The following is a 17,555-nucleotide window of genomic DNA, read 5'->3' on the forward strand; positions in this document are numbered from 1 at the left end:
CATTTATATACCTTGCTTTCCTTTGCTTGGTTGGAAAATTTGGGTTATAGCCAGCTGGTTGCTGCTTCCTTGTTGATCCAGATGTACATTGGTTTTACCCAGCTGCAACCAGCCACCGCCTGCCTGCTGCTAGGCCAGTGGACGCCTACCAGCCACTGGACGCCTTGACTTTGCCATGACACGGAGCACTCACTGTACGGCGATGGGCTGATATTGTGGCTAGTCTCTTACCATGGCCACTCCACCGCCAGCCAAACCGTCTTTGCAAGTATAGGAAATTTTGGAATAAAGACATGTCATAAGAGCTTAGTGGGCTGAACAGTTAAGCGGTCCACCAATTGTAGCCCACATTGGCTTCAAGAAGTAGCATACTCTTTGTTGGTACTCATTGTAGACCCGGCCTGTCCATGGGCTAGGCCTAATGTTGTGCTCAAGCCTTATCATAGAGGTTCCTCTCTCTCTCTCCAAGATAAGCTCATTACACACCACGTTCTCTAAAAGGAGTCATCACAAGGCACAAATCTATATAGAAAATAATCAAATATGCTCACATTGGCACACTTTTGGGGGACGGTGTCTAGTGTCCGCAATTTTTGGATGAACACGTCACAGGTTTTGGCAAACAAAACACAATTTTGCACTAGTATGCCCCCCCCCCCTAACATGAATGCATGACAGCTTCTATAGGCTATTTCAGGCGATGAGGTTTGGGTTGATGAGACAGAAGGCTAACTTTAGGCTTGACCCACACAACACATGAAGTTCATTTGGTTACTTGCACTCCCAAGATTCATGAAAGTTCAAAACTATATGAACTTACAATTTTGAATTAAGTGCACATTAGTGGTCAAAAAACTTGGACACATGAAACAAACTCACGAGGAACCATAACTTCCGTGCTGTAATTTTTTTATGAGAAGTTATTTGTTATTTTGCAGTCGCTAGTCGAATTTTGTCATTCCCTTGAACGACTGCCTAAGAAACATTCGCCACCAACTTAGTGGGGCATGCCATCCTCATGTCTGGCGTGATCATTGTCATAACTATCATCCTTACATCAAGGTAATAGCAAATGCTTGGTAAGTTAGTATCTCTTGGTCGCATATGTCGATACTAGTAGTGTGTTCTAATTGCCCTTTTACCTTTTGTGACGTCATATATGCTATATAGATCTTACTTTTTTCCAAATCCTGATGAGAATAAGCCACATATTTCTTCTAAACTCTTGATAAGCAAACTGAAGCGACTCGTGTGTGAACTAAACTTGAGTTTTGTGAAATTATTCCTGCAAGTTCTTGCATTTACACTCTAAATCCCATATGTTTCTTTCAAGGATAAATTGCAGGTGCTAGATGAATCTTTTGTTTGGTTTTTAATTTTTCGGTACTGTAAAAAAGTTAATGTGCAACCAATACACACCTAATTTAATCAACATGATAAAAACACATATGATGGTATTTGAATTTTCACCACAATATATGTATCATACTCAATAATTTATTTCTGGTGATTCACACACGATGGTATGTGAACTTTATTCCTTGGGTACAACATAAGACATATATATCTATCTAGCAGGCACAACTAGGAAAGGGCTGCCTCCAATAGGTTGGCTGCATCATCATGGCTGCTGTGTTCCACATAAATGGCAGCTGCATCGCTATCCTAATCTGTTGCAGGTGCATCATCTGGCACATTGCACCACAGCGGCACTGTGGTGACATCATTCCTTGCATCATAGACTGCATGCAACACTGTTGCTGCAGCATGGCCAATGGTGATTGCTGCATCAACATTGCTAGCAAGGGTGAGCCTCCTATGGTGAATGCTCGTTGCATCATGCAAGATTGCATGCATGGGACCATGGAACCCATTCCCATAATCGGTGAGAATGAGCTTACCATGGTGAATGGTTGTTGCATCATGCATGATTGCATGCATGGGTCCATCATGCCTATTCCCATCATTAGTGGGAAGTTTTGCGGGCATGTGGCTGTAGTAGTAGCAACTGCAGAAAGAGCAAGGAGCACAACCAGAGCAATGCGTGATGCCATGGTATTCGGGTACTATCACAATAAAAATGGAGGTGTTAGTGAGATGAATTTGGTGATGGGTTAGAGATTGATTGGGGTGGTATTTATAGTAGCCAAGCCATGCATGTAGGATTTTGGCCTTTGCAAAACTGAATGTTGGAGGATGCCTCATAATCTGGACATGACATGTCATTTGTCGATTTGGATACCAGCCGAAGTTATAAAACTCATTTTGCTACATCAGAAGACATGGCCTTTTTGTTTCTATCTTGATATGGATGAGGGTGTCATGATTAGTTTGGCTCGTCAAAGCCACATCAGCTTGGGTGGCCTTTTTTTTTAAGTATGCTTTTTGTATTGTTAGTTGCTTAGGTGGCCTTGACTCACCCATACTTGTCTTGTCCTTAATACTTTGTGCTACATTCATAAAGCAAACATGTATCATTTTGGATTTTTCTTAACACATTATGATGCTTAGATTATTAATTAATATTCATAGTTTTTTTATAAAATACCACAAGATATGATTCATACAATAGTTATTGTCAAGATTTATTTTGAGTTTAGCTACGATAGACAGTTGATTACACTACAAGAAATGTGTTGATCTATGACGAAAATTTTATGACACATTTGTTCTCGTCATAGTTCTATGATGTTTCTAGCTAAAAACGTCATAAAGTTTCACATCCGAGCAATTTTAGTGACAAAGTTACGGAACGTCATAAAGTTGCCACTGTAGCCAAAAAGAAATCGTCACTCGTTGTTACATGGTGGTTTTGTGACAATATAAGGTCCATGAAAACGTCATAAACCAACCAGGATTCCACATGTAAGCATTTGTTGAAAAATAAGGTGTGCAAAAAGTCATAAACAAAGGGGAATCCCCCATGCAAGCATGAGTTGAGAAATAAAGTGTTCCAATTCATCGTAAAATCTAGCAGGGTCCCACAAGTTAGTCTGTGATAAGAAAGGGAGGAAAATAAAAAAAGGTAAGAGTGTTTAGAGCAGGGGTCGAACCTGTGACCTCTTGATTCTGACGAGTCAGTACTACCATTGAGACATAATGCAGATTATGATTTTTGAACAAGGTAGCTTTTTGAGATTACAGTTCTAATAAGTGTGGTCCACTTTCCCGTTGCAGTCTAGAGCAATAGGTATATCTGCAATGGCGTACAGTGCAAGGGACTCGCTGGCACACTCCTATTGGCTGTGGCAAAGACTTGAGCCTCTGGAATTGGGGATTTGGGTTGAAGGCAGTAGATTCCGATTTCGTCCTACACTTAGGTTTGCATCCGATTGGTGTTAGAAGTTGATAGGCTATAGTTTTATAAATGCAAAACTAAACTTTGATTTCATGTTACAATGACTTTTTTGAAGATTCTGAGTATTCCATCATCTTTTTCTGTTGGTAGCTAATGCTCGGATACATCTTCCTACGACACTACCTGTTGGCATTCTGAAAGCAAGTGCGATCACGGGTTGAGAGCAGTGGTTAATCCTCCTAGATGGCTAGCTAGGAGTTGCTTGGCGAGCTCCCAAGTTTTTAATGAGCAGTAGAAAGATTGTGAAGGCATCGATCTCGCCTCGACAAAGGAATATATCAAGATAGTGAAGTGAGGGTTGAAAGAGACCCATCTCAAGTGCTACCAAGCCCCTCAATTGAATGTTATAGTTATTTTGCAGTGGCTAGTTGAAGTTCTTCTCTCCCCTGAAAGACTGCCTAAGAAGTGTTCATCATCAACTTTACGGTGCATGCCATCCTCATGTTTGGCGTGGCCACTGTCCAAGGTATCATCCTTTTATCAAGATAGTAGCAAACGTTTGATAAGTCTATAGCCCTTGGTGGCATATGTATTAGTAGTGTGTCCTAATTGCCCTTTTACCTTTTGTGACCTTATATATGCTATATATATATATATATATATCTTATTTTTCCCAAATCTTGATTAGAATAAGCCACATATTTCTTTAAAATCTTGATAAGCAAACTGAAGTGACTCATGTGTGTGAACTGAACTTGAGTTTTGTGAAATTATTCCTGCAAGTTTCTTGCATTTACACTCTACATCCCATATGTTTCTTTCAAGAATAAATTGCAAGCTAGATGAATCTTTTGTTTGGTTTTTAATTTTTTGGTACTGTAAAAAAGTCAATGTGCAACCAATACACACCTAATTTAATCAACATGATAAAAACACATATGATGGTATATGAATTTTCACCACAATATATGTATCATACTCAATAATTTATTTCTGGTGAGTCACACACGATGGTATGTGAACTTTATTCCTTGGGTACAACATATACTATCTAGCAGGCACAGCTAGGAAAGGGCTGCCTCCAATAGGTTGGCTGCATCATCATGGCTGCTGTGTTCCACATAAATGGCAGCTGCATCGCCATCCTAATCTGTTGCAGGTGCATCATCTGGCACATGGCACCACAGTGGCACTGTGGTGACATCATTCCTTGCATCATAGACTGCATGCAACACTGTTGCTGCAGCATGGCCAATGGTGATTGTTGCATCAACATTGCTAGCACGGGTGATCCTCCTATGGTGAATGCCCGTTGCATCATGCAAGATTGCATGCACGGGACCATGGAACCCATTCCCATCATTGGTGAGAATGAGCTTACCATGGTGAATGGTTGTTGCATCATGCATGATTGCATGCATGGGTCCATCATGCCTATTCCCGTCATTAGCGGGAAGTTTTGTGGGCATGTGGCTGTAGTAGTAGCAACCGCAGAAAGAGCAAGAAGCACAACCAGAGCAATGCGTGATGCCATGGTATTCGAGTACTATCTTGCACACAATAAAAATGGAGGTGTTAGTGAGATAAATTTGGTGATGGGTTAGAGATTGATTGGGGTGGTATTTATAGGAGCCAAGCCATGCATGTAGGATTTTGGCCTTTGCAAAACTGAATTTTGGAGGATGCCTCATAATCTGGACATGACATGTCATTTGTCGATTTGGATACCAGCCGAAGTTATAAAATTCATTTTGCTACATCAGAAGACATGGCCTTTTTGTTTTAATTGATTTTGTTATTACCTCCGTTTTTGTTTGTTTGACGTCGGTGGTGGTAACCAAAATGACATATAAATAAAAATGGAGGTAGTACATCAGAAGACATGGTTTTTTTTGTTCCTATCTTGATATGGATGAGGCTGGCATGATAAGTTTGGCTCGTCAAAGCCACATAAGCTTGGGTGGCCATTTTTAAAAGTCTACCTTCTGTATTGTTTGTTGCCGAGGTGGCCTTGACTCACCCATACATGTCTTATCCTTTGTGCTACATTCATAAAGAATACTTTGTGCTACATTCATAAAGAATACATGTAACATTTTGGACTTTCCTTAACAAATTAGGATGCTTGGATTATTAATTAGGTGTCCGTGTTTTTTTTACAAAACACCATAAGATATTATTCCTACAAGTTATTGTCGAGATTTATTTCGAGTCTAGCTAATAAAATAGACTGTTCATTACATGAACATGTTTAAAGAGGTAAATACCAAAGCTAGCATATCAAGCTACTATATAGGTTCATCGTAGACTTACATAGGATCCATCACTGCTACAAAAATGCTCGTATCGGACGACTTATATATCTGTCACATTTAATTTTGAACCATTGTTGGTACCTTAAGCCTTGTGAGACAAGTTATCTACCAGAGTTCTATTTGGTGAGGCTTGTTTTGAATGGTTGGAGAAATATCCAGTTACATATCTTGTTTTCAAATGTTGAATCACGAGAGACATATTACAAGATGGGACCACCTTTGACTACTGAACAAGTGTCAATTCAAATCCTGCAGGTTTGATACATTTCCATGCACTTTTCCACAAACAAACCTAGAACGATGCAATGCTCTCCACTCACTCCCAAAGAAAACTCTTGCTAGAAAGCCTCGATCTTCTTCCTGCTTCACTTCTACCGCATTTGTTTCTCACTGTTACCTGTTGAAGTTTGTTGATGGCAGTTAGCACGTCAATTTGTGAACCGCAAACGCACGGATCATCATAGCTTTTCCCTTAGAGTATTCGTCTAATGTTTATCAATCCGTGGATCAGCAGCGAACTAACTAGGATCTTCCATCTAATCTAACGGTGCAATCCTAACATGATACATTGATTGTATATGAAGGCAAACTTGTTATAAAGATTGATATCATGAATAAGGGTATATCACATCCACAGATATATATGGTATAAGACCACCAAGGATAGCAAGAGCCTATCATCTTCTAGTTGTAATTGGCTATATCTTCTAGTTGTAGTTCTAGCCAACGAGCAAACACATCATGCATCTCATCCAAAGCAATCTTTAAACTACTACCTCCGGTCAACCTCCTGAAAACCCCCACCCTACACGGAAACAAACCTTGTCACGACCCCCCTATCGGTGTAGGTAGTTTACGGGCACGAACATAAGTGAACGTGTCTAGATATCATGAATGGTTGACATACTAGATCTAATCACCATAATTACATAAAGCATGCTATGAAGTCTAACCATATGCATTAGATTAGGGAACAATCATATTCATGATAGAAAGAAAGCATAAAAGGAGGCATTGAGTCGCTAACAAATCGGATGACATGAATAACATTGCTCACATAATAGATATATTAGATCATCACCTCTGAGGTCATACCATCGATGATCACAACTAGATCTTGAACTCCACCATGGCACAACCATGCAGGGAGGCCATGGTAGCTAGGGTTTGGCCTAAGCCATCTCCTAGACAACTCCGAAGCCTTGCGGCATAATAGATATATTAGATCAAGGTACTAAGTTTCATGCATCTAGGGTTTCAATCAACTCCTATAAACGTAAATGCATAATCATAAGCACCAACATACTGCAAAATTTAAAACAGGGAAGCATGCACCGGGCCTTGCCTTCAAGTTCAGAGAAAGTTAGTTGGTCTTCGAGGTCTTGATCTGGCTCGAGCTCAGCTTTCGTGTGATGTAGCTCTGCGACGGGTTCCTCTTCCGGCGTAAGGTGGAGCTCGTAGGTTCCGTCAGCGATATTAACTTCTACATGACATGCATATGCAGATAGTTCAAAATTTCCATGCTTCCACATGAAGGATGCAAGACATGAGTTATTGTTGAAGTGTAAGTTGCATTTCGACCACATTCACCTAAACAAGGTTGTAGACTTTCATTATCTTCATGAAGTAAGGTCTGTTGTGTATAAAACTCGAGGTTGACTTTGACGGTGATTGTGTATACATTTAAGGTTCTTACAACTTAGATCTCACAAGGAAGGTGGGGTCACCTTTAGAATTGTTCAGGGTTTATTTGGAAATTTATTGGTTTCTGAATGTTTTTCTGTACCTCTTCCATAACTTACCATTTAAGCTTACTAGGACTTAACATTTTCTTTATTCATTTAAATCGGTTCATCTTCCAAAATTTGTTTCCATATACAAACAAAAACATATGACACTGATAATTTAGTAGTATCTCAATCATGTCATCACTGAGTTACTGTAAAAATTTGGGATCCATTGGATTAGTACAAAAATAACTAAAATTATTTTATTACCCTAAGGTAGCATGTACTTAACCATATTTATCTCAAAGCCTATAGTGATTCTGAGGGTGAAACATTAACAGTGGGTTGAAAGTGTGTTACAGAGACTTGGGTGAATTTTTCATGATTTTTAGTGAAGGACAACTATTTCCCATATTTATCTTCTATTTATCTTTCTTATCTTTCTACAAATAGAAAGGCACATCTCACCAAGTTACACTCAGTGTTTCATATTTTTCCTAAGAACTATACTTCAGAACTAAGCTACTCTAAGTGGTTTCACATTTTTCTCTGCTCTAGATTAAAACTTATGCAAAAAGAAAGATTTAACCCTAGAATTCAAAGATAAAGTTAAAATAGTGATTCAAAGTTCTACACCAGGTTCCTAACTATTTTTCCAAGCTTCTATTCAAGAAACAAACACTTTAGAAGTGGATTTGTCATTTTTACATTTTTCTGTGATTCACCAAGGTTTAAAAGGCCTAATCAAAAGATAAAACTATAGAGCATTATTTATAACAGTAACATGGGCAAGGTTATTTTTCCATGAAACTAGGTACTTCAGTGAGTCCAACAAAATTTATTTGATATTTTTCTGAGCTTTCTACATTTTTTAGTGCATTTCCAAAGTTCCTTCATTTTTCTGGCAAAATAAAACACATAAACCGAGACAGTTTTACACCGGGCCCCTTAAGGTTTTCAAAGTCTCGCAGATAAGTCCTTGAGTCTAACAACTATGCCCCTGCGAAGCTTTCCCAATCACACTCGTGCCCCTATGGAGTCACGGTGGCGGGCAGCATCGATTCCAGTGATAGCCGGCCTAGTCGCGGGGAGAAGTAGCTGGGGAGGTGCGCTAGCTCAGCGTGGGGGCTTTGGTGGCTATTGGGGGCGCGGAGATAGCGTGTCGACGGCGGAACGGTGTGGGGAAGGAAGGCTCGGGCGGCAGTGAAGTCCGGCGGCATTCAGGCGCTCTAGGGGCTCCTTGCGGACAACGGACGGCGCAGAGAGGTGTGTGTGGTTTTGGTGAAGCAGGCAGAAGTGTTGGTGAGGCACGGGGTGGCGCGGAGCAGGGGGCTCCACGGAGGGGTGGCGTGGTGGCGCTTAGAGCAGAGGGGTGGTGGAGCTTGGCGAGTGCGGGGAGCTGCGCAGGCGGCGCATTGACCCCTTTTATAGGGCCGGGGAGGTGCGGAGGGCAAGGGTGGAGCCAACGGGCAGCGCTGGCATGGCTAGAGGGGAGAGGGGAGCAACTTCCGCATAGGGGATTGGAAGGTGGCGCCATTGGTGAAAGGAGCAAAACTCCAGGGTGCAATCTCGTGGGCATTGGCCCGATGAGATAGCAACCGTGCGGAAACGGTGTGCCGGGCGAAGCTATTGGCAAGCGGGAGCCTTGTGCTATCGCGGTAGTAGCCAGGGTTGGTGGAGGCGGCTCGGCCGGTACTTGGTGGTGGGGTGGCACGCCGGGAGTGGGTGGAGCTCGCTCGGGATGGGACGAAGGGGATGCGCGACAGAGGGGAGGATCGGGTTGGGCGCTTACTGGGCAACCGGGCGGGTGAGTCGTCTTGTCGTGGTCGCCGGTTGGCCGTCGGCGAGCTCGCCAATGAGCGAGAGCCACGCGGCACACGGGCGAACGTGTTGGCGCGCTCTGGCACTGGAGTTCGCGAGGCAGGCCAAAGGGTCGAGGTTTAGGCTATGTTTAAGCGGGATTTTTGAACTAAACTTTAAAATTTTCCTTTCTAAGATTTGTAGCCCTTAAGTCCATGTTTAAAACTTACAAAAGGTGTCACTTCCAAAACGAAATAGATTTGAAGTTATGGGGTTCCCAAGTTTTCTAGAACGCTGGTCATCCAGACTTAGGCGGATTTTCAAGTTTGCTGATTTCAGGGTTTTTTGCTGTCTTTGACCTAAATTTTGAACGGTTTTCCGATTGAATTAGGCCAAAGCATTATTGACAAAGATGTTTTACAGACTGGGAACTAAAACTCTTATAGATGGTTTTTTCTTAAGTTTAATGTAAGTTTTGTGAGTAACTTGCTTGCCAAGATACATACTTTGAACTGCTCTCAGACTTAGCATATTTTTGATGTTTTGGCTGGGTTGACTGTTTTGGTCAACTTTGACCTAACTTTTGAAAGGCTTTTGTGCAGATTTTGGTAAAACTCTAGTAATCAAAGTTGTCAAAGACTTGTAGCACTAAAACTTTTAGATAGGGTTTGACTTGAGTTCACATTAGAAACTTTGAGAAAAAGGGCTACAAAGTTGAGGAATTGCACTGTTTTCAACACCTAGAGTTTTTGAAGTGAGTTTCAAAAGCTACTGATTTTGATTCTAGTTTTTGAACCCAAACTAGCAAAAGTGCTAATAAGGAAAGTTGTTAGAAATGTAAAACTCTACAACTTTTAGTTTGGCAAAACTTTAAGTTTCTATACAAAATTTCAAGTTTTGAATTAACTCCAAACTTAAGCTTTTAAGGGCAAAAAGGACTTTTCACGTGCTAGGTTAGTGTCTAAGCCTCCTATTTCAGCTTAACCAAGTTTAGTTTAAGTAGAGTTGTTACACTTGGGTCTGAGTAGGCCAAGATTGATGAGGGCCTGGATTCGCTCCTCGGTCATCAGACGGATCCAGCGCCTGTTCCACTGCCATTTCTTCGATTTCTAACCCTTGCGGTGGAGATTGAATGGAGGTGGGCCTCTTGGTTTGCATACGGCGGGGAATGGCGGCGTTGTGGTGATGACTACAACTTTCGGGCGGAGGAGTGATGGATGCGATTTGTAGATGCGGTGGCATGACCTAGGGCTGTCAGAAGCGGCGGCGATGGGGTCAGCGGCGGCGGCATTTGAGTGCAAGTGGAGTGGAGATGAAAATGGAACCGCGACCCTTTGGCTTTTAAAGAAGTTGACAGCATAAACCTAGCAAAAAAAATCCACGGGTCCCCCGTCACGGCGCACATGATTGATGGAATCCGCCGGTTTTCTGTTAAGTCTCACGGTGTGCCTCCATGGCTCCGCCAGTCCTATGCTTGGGGCTTGGACACCTATTTCAGGTCGGTGTGCCTCCATGGCTCCGCCAGTCCTTGTGCTCGAGGGCTGGATGCCTATCTTAGGTCGGCGTGCCTCTGTGGCTCCACCAGTCCTCGTTCTCGGGGGCTTGGCGACTATTTCAGGTCAGCATGCCTCTGTGGCTCCACTAGTCCTCATGTTCGGGGGCTGGGTGCTTATTTTAGATCAGCGTGCCTCTGTGGCTCCGCCAGTCCTCGCGCTCAGGGGTTGGGCACCTATTTCAGGTCGGTGTGCCTCTATGGCTCCACCAATCCTCGCACTTGGAGGCTGGGCGCCTATGTTAGGTCGGCGTGCCTCTGTGGCTCCGCCAATCCTCGCACTCGGGGGCTGGATGCCTATCTCAGATCGGCGTGCCTCGGTGGCTCCCCCAGTCCTCGTGCTTGTGGGCTGAGCGCCTATTTCAGGTTGGCATGCCTTCGTGGCTTTCCCAGTCCTCACACTTAGGGGCTAGGCGCCTATTTCAGGTCAGCGTGCCTCCGTGGATCCGCCAGTCCTCGCGCTTGGGGGCTGGGTGCCTATTTCAGGTCGGCGTGCCTCCGTGGCTCTACCAGTCCTCACACTTCGGGACTGAGCACCTATGTCAGGTCGGTGTACCTCTGTTGGTCCACCAGTCCTCGCGCTCGGGGGTTGGGCACCTATCTCAGGTTGGCGTGGCTCTGTGGCTCCACCCATCCTCAAATTTAGGGGTTGGATGCCTATCTTAGGTCGGCATGCCTCCGTGGCTCCACCAGTCCTCACGCTTGGGAGCAGGGCACCTTCAGCTGACCAGGACAACTTCTTAGACTTTCTAGCATCAGCGTCAGCTCAACAGGATTGGCCTCGGGGTGAGTCCCGACTCATTTCTCTTCATCAACATCCACTGATCACAACAACCAAGATGGAGCCAGACTGGAAGGATGATGACAATTATTCCACCTTGGCACGAATCAAGCTAAGTCCTATTTTCAGTTAAATATTTTACAGCTTCTGTATATCTCCATACTGATCTCTGCGAGTTTTGCAGACCACCCTGGTTATACCTTGACCGCTCATACAGCTTGATCCTTCCACTAAATGGGAAGTTGGGGTTGTGCCCTACAAGTGCTCAGTGCATTCCACTTTTCCGCACAGTTTCGACTGCTGGGCGGCTTGTCCATCTCTCTTAACGGTTGTTAAAGTACTCGGGCAGCACACGCTTTAATCCATGAAACCTTGACTCATCTTATGATGCCTCGTCTACAAGCTCGAGATCCGCTCTCAGCAGACTACTGGCTATGCAAGGCTAGGTGCTTAAATGTAACTAGCTAACTACCCAAGGAAATTACATTGCCCACAAGAGTAGGATGTGCAAGAATTTACTTCTATGCTGAATAAAACTCCAAGTTATTCAATTATTAAATGCTCTACATTATGCTACATAATCTTTGTATTGTCCTTTTATGGATCTGTAAATACTAGTCGTGCCTCCTGTTGCCCGGCCGACCTTTCTGGCTTGGCGGGAGGTGACTCAGCATGCTTCCGTGGCTCAGCTAACTCCCAGGCTCGGAGGCTGGGTGCCACAGATGACTTGGCATGCTACCCGCTGCTCGGCCAACCTCGGCTAGGCGGGCGGTGACTTGGCGTGCTTTGGCGGTTTAGCGTGCCTCCCAGGCTCGGGTGCTGGGCGCTATAGACGACTCGGTGTGCCTCCCGTCACCCGGTCAACCTCTCTAGCTTGGGGCGGGAGGTGACTCAGCATGTCTCCTTGGCTTTGCTGTTCCCCGCATTCCAGTAATGGGCGGTTCACCTTCGGGTTAAATCATACAGCCACTACACGACAAGACAATTCGACCATTGGAGAGATTACTTTAATCGCTTCAATGCTCTGGGGCTACTCCATATGGAGTGCGTCTTACGACGTCCTTCATGTGCTTCTCTTCGATCTACAGGATGCCAGACATCCCAAAGCTCGGCAGTCACATAGCCATGCGCATTTGGTCATATGCCTGTGGAAGCTTCAATTTTTCTTCTTTTTGAGCACTGCGCAGCCTCTCCATCACTATGACAACACTGCACCTTCAGCCGAGTTCATTACAAGCTTCGTTGCACATCTGTCAGGTTCCTATTCGACACCACATCGCTTGGGGGCTTGAGGGATAAGGGTACCCACAGGTCCTCACTGACTAGGATACTAGTCAGCCCTGACAAGTGGGCCCGCCCGACCATACCATGTGGGCCAAGGCATAAAGATGCGTGGAACACAAGCTAGGAGGCTGGGTGAATCAATTCAGCCCGGATATCACGGGATACTTGTTGTAAACCAATTAGATTGCTTTCCATGTAATAACCGACTAGGATTAGATCCTATCAGACTTGTAACCCTAGGTTGTCAGCCTATATAAGGTGACCAGGGACACCCCCCGAGGGTAAGGCAACTCAACCCAACGCATCTCAACTCTTGGTATTGCATACCAGCAATACAATCTACCAGAACACAGGACGTAGGGTATTACTCTCTGGAGGCCCAAACCTATATAAAATCTTGCGTCTTTGTGTTACCATTCGAGTTCTTGGTCTTACGATCTTCCCCACCTACAAATCTACCGCCTGGGTACCACCCTGGTGGACTGCCAGTCACTAAATCCGACAAACAGAAAAGAAAAAAATAATAAAGGAGAAAAAGAATAAAATGCTCTTCAGTTCTTTGAGTCTCATTAAAGTTCCTAGTGCTCTCAAGATTAAGATTGATCTATACTCATTTTCCAATCAAGTGCAATCCGATAATGAGGACTTCATTTGTGCCTCGGGGTCATTCATTTGCCACTTGCACATGTCCACTTATCTAAATGTGTGTGTGTTTCATCCCTCTCCCTCTCCAACATTTATTTTCCATGGCCTTTTTGACAAGTCTTAGTAATCCTAATAGATCTCTCCCTTTATTTGACAATATTTCAGATATAGTGTTTTGCTAGGATTGTTTCTACCTACCAAGATCCACATAAGATTTTCACTTTTATATATGAGTAGAATAGGTTGAAACTAATCTAGTATAGGCTTGAGTGACTTGATGAGATGAATGTTTCCATGAACTTTTGCAAGAGAATTTCACTTATGCTGGATTTGCATCTTTTTCAAAAAACTCTTCACGATGGAACAAGGTAAAGGACTAAAGTTTAGATAAGTTCAAGAGCATTGTATTTATTTTATTGTGGCATGTTCTTTATTGCTAATCTATCTTCCATGATGAAAATTAGCCGGTCAGAACTTGAACCTTAATGCTAAATACTTGAGAGAGCAATGTGTCTTGTTATGTATGAATGAGTGCAGGGATGACATCGAAGGGCAATGCTGATTTTTCGATTAAGCAAGTAACTTGGACTTACTCAAGGACGAGTAAGGTTTAAGAATGGGGGAATTGCTGATGCTCATTATCTACACACTTTTAGTGCTATTTAAATGGTGTTTTTATACATATTCTTATACTAACACGCCAGTTAGCACTTGAAATAACCCCATTTTTGCATATGCATTGTATTTTGGAGGACATTCTGTTTTTGTAGGAAAGTGGACTATATTGGAGCATAATGGGACAAGGCCCTGGACAAGCAACCTGAGAAAAATCAAGGCTAACGGGCCCAAAAAGGGCCTAGGCCGATCGGCCTATAGAGCTCCAGGCCGATCAGCCTAGGGTCCTCAGGGCCCCGATTATGCTCATTCTTGGCGAGCATTCCTCCAAGAAGACTTAGGCGCTAAGTTTCACAAGATATGGCAAGTTCACTTTGGGATCAAAGATGGAAGCAAGCAGGACTTTGTAAAAGATATGAATATCCAACCTTATCCCGGGGCTATCGGCAAGCTAGGCCCACATGCATACAAAAATAAGGTTCCCAAACATCAGGGGAGACTTGGCGACGAAGGAGGGCACGAGACAACGAAAGGAAGGCTCAGGCCGATCGGCCTGGACCCCCCTAGGCCGATCGTCCTAGGGTGTTCCTTCACCCGATTGCCTTCAAATTTCTTCCACACGCTCTCCAGACTATAAATACCCCAAAAATTCACTAAGCCCCGAGATCCATCCACCAGAACTCGATGAAACCAAAGGCATACACCAAAGGAAGTTGAGGGCCGCCACAAGTCTTCGGTGTTGTCTAGGAGATGGCTTAGGCCGACCCTAGCCGCCATGGCTTTCCTACGTGGTTGTGCCATGGTGGAGTTCAGGAGAGCCAGTAGTAGATCATCGATGGTATGTACTCGGAGGTGGTGATCTAATACATATTGTGTGAGAAATGTTCTTCATGCCATCCGATCTATTAGGGACTCGTTGTCTCCTTCTATGCTTTCTACCTATCATGAATGTGCTTGTCCCTTAGTCTAATGCTAGTTTAGACTACATAGCATGCTTTATGTAATCATGGTGATTAGATATAGTATGTCGATCCTTCATGATAGCTAGACATGTTCACCTGTGTTCGTGCCCTTAAACTGCATGCGCCGATAGGGGGATTGTGACGGGGTCTGCTTCATAGTAGAGTGTGTTGACACTGGATTTTGACACGTGTTTAGATCGGCGTCAAAGGAGAGGAAGGCGGCCGATGCGGCAAGCAAGAAGCTACAATTGGGAATCGACTGATTAGAGCTACAGTGTTTTAGCCGATGGGCTGAGGGAGTCAATGAAGACTGGCCGATTGGGAGTCAGAACGGCTTGGCCGATGTGGGCTGAAAGTGGGCCAGGATGATGATTAGCCTAAGATGAAGATTGGCCCGTGAGAAAATAATAACCAACTCCAACGCGGGTTGTGTTCGTTTGTAAATATCTATTATCTTTTAGAGATAGATCCTTGTCGGTTAGGAAATCAGTTGTAACAGGGTATAAATAGCTGCCTCGTAAGGCTTGTAAAAAATAACACTTCAATCAACAAAACAAATCTACTTTTTCCTTGCACTTTACTTTCAAGTCGGCGACTTCGCCAAATCCTTTTCTTTTCACGAGTTCGTACGAGTTGGCAGGGCTGCATCAACACGACCTCCGGCCAATTTGTAAGTTCCACTTATCGAGTAATATCTAAGCTTTAACTTCGGGCGCATCACTGTTGTTTCGTTTAGATTTATTCACTAGTTATCGATATTAACTAGAATTATAGGTTTTACCTGTTGTTTTAGTTTTATCACCAGTTATCCAGCTTGAGACACGAACTGCCGGCTTTTCATCATTATTTATACTTATTGTCATATAGCCGATTAGATCTGTTCCAAGTGTTTCCTTTGTAGTATTGTTTAGGTTGCTCTAGTAGTTTCTTTACAATTGCTACGTGATCATCGGCTGTCCTATAGCTGGTCATCTACACAGTAATTCGGCCAATTCACTGATACATACTTCAAGATAGATCGGAATTCTAGCCGATCGAAACCCCTGGAATTTAATACTTTTCTTTCCTTGTTAATCAACAGGTCAGATTGACTAGCACGCCACGCAAACCGCACTAGGGTGATAACCCGAACAGGAGTTAAGCAGATTCTCCCAGGTCGTGTGTCCGACGCAGTGGGTCATCGGCCAATTTTTAGCGTCAACAGAGTGGGAGTTTTTGGGAGGTTGACTGGAGGTAGTAGTAGTTTAAAGATTACTTTGGATAAGATGCATGATGTGCTTGCTCGTTGGCTAGAACTACAACTAGAAGATGATAGACTCTTGCTACCCTTGGTGATGTTATATCATATATATATGTGGATGTGATCTACACTTATTCATGCCATTGATCTTTACAACAAGTTTGCCTTCATATGCAAGCTATGCTCCATGTTAGGATAGATCCATTAGATTAGATGGAAAACCCTAGTTAGTTCACTACCGATCCACAGATTGACAAACCTTGGATGGAATACTCTAAGAGAAAAGCTACGATAATCCATGCACTTACGGTTCATAAATTGATGTGCTAACGACCTTCAACAAGGAGCCGCCTGAGGTAAGAAAGGCACTTGAAAGAAGGAAGGCGCCCGAGGGGAAAATGGCACCACATGAGTTCTTTGACACCAACTTCTTGCCATTCCCCGAGCGCAACAGGAAGCCATCCGTGGATGAGCAATTCGCTCACTTCGTGGAAATGATCCAGAAGATCCACATCAATTTTCCACTGCTAGAGGCAATGCAGGTACCCATGTATGCACGATATCTCAAGGACATCCTCAGCAACAAGCGACCAATGCCCACTGTGGAGGTGGTGAAGCTTATGGAGGAGTGCAGCGCAGCTATACTCAACCGGCTTCCTGAGAAGAAGAAAGATCTGGGGTGTCCCAAGATCACTTGTATGACCAGTACACATCGCTTCGACCATGCCCTCTACGGCCTTGGAGCCTGCGTTAGCATCATGCCCAAGGTAGTTTTTGATCACCTCAATTATACGGATTTGTCTCCAACTCCTATGTAGCTACAGCTGGCTGATTCATCAGTCCGGTACCCGATAGGAATCGCCGAAGACATTTTGGTGAGAATCTAGGATAGCTTCATCCTCGCCGACTTCGTGGTTCTTGATATGGACATCGATAAGGAATCGTCGCTCATCCTTGGGCGCCCGTTTGTTAGCACTGCGGATGCACGCATTGATGTGGGGTCCAGAGTAATCTGACTCCACATTGATGGCAAGGAGGAGAAGTTCGAGTTCCATCTGAGAAGGAGCAATGCTCTATGATTAGGAGCAAGCAAGGAATCAACACTCATATCAAGGAGGTTGAAGTGACACCCCCAGAAATGGACAGCCTCATCTCGTTCATGAATAACTTCATGGTTATTGAGCAACAAAGAATGAGTATAAGGCCGGGGCAGCGACTCAACTCGCAACCCTGAAAGTCCAAGAAACCACCAACCACAACAAGGAAACCTCATAATATCAAGAAGGTGCGGCAGAAACTAGAACGAGCTTCTACATCTACTTCTCCAGAAGCAGAC

General features: G+C 43.9%; 2 protein-coding genes across 2 annotated transcripts; one reads left to right on the forward strand and one right to left on the reverse strand.

Annotated features, from left to right (window-relative positions):
- Positions 1–4,225: 4,225 nt before the first annotated feature.
- On the reverse strand, positions 4,226–4,875 carry LOC101753655 (10 kDa prolamin). The gene has a single exon (XM_004983377.1). It carries the CDS (start codon positions 4,830–4,832, stop codon positions 4,350–4,352), a length of 483 nt encoding a protein of 160 aa, XP_004983434.1. The 5' UTR covers positions 4,833–4,875; the 3' UTR covers positions 4,226–4,349.
- Positions 4,876–16,617: 11,742 nt separating this feature from the next.
- On the forward strand, positions 16,618–17,235 carry LOC105915156. The gene is made up of 2 exons (XM_012849046.1): positions 16,618–16,986; positions 17,107–17,235. Exons 1-2 carry the CDS (start codon positions 16,618–16,620, stop codon positions 17,233–17,235), a joined length of 498 nt encoding a protein of 165 aa, XP_012704500.1.
- The last annotated feature ends 320 nt before the right edge of the window (positions 17,236–17,555 follow it).

The sequence above is a fragment of the Setaria italica genome, chromosome IX, assembly GCF_000263155.2.
Source record: "Setaria italica strain Yugu1 chromosome IX, Setaria_italica_v2.0, whole genome shotgun sequence".
Lineage (NCBI taxonomy): Eukaryota > Viridiplantae > Streptophyta > Magnoliopsida > Poales > Poaceae > Setaria > Setaria italica.

What these genes read in the sequence shown, in the direction of transcription:
- LOC101753655 (XM_004983377.1), bottom strand. Translation starts at nt 4,832, where the DNA reads ATGGCATCACGCATTGCTCTGGTTGTGCTTCTTGCTCTTTCTGCGGTT.
- LOC105915156 (XM_012849046.1), top strand. Translation starts at nt 16,618, where the DNA reads ATGGCACCACATGAGTTCTTTGACACCAACTTCTTGCCATTCCCCGAG. An exon ending in GCGTTAGCATCATGCCCAAG is followed by an intron (nt 16,987 to 17,106) that starts GTAGTTTTTGAT and finishes GTGAGAATCTAG; the next exon opens with GATAGCTTCATCCTCGCCGA.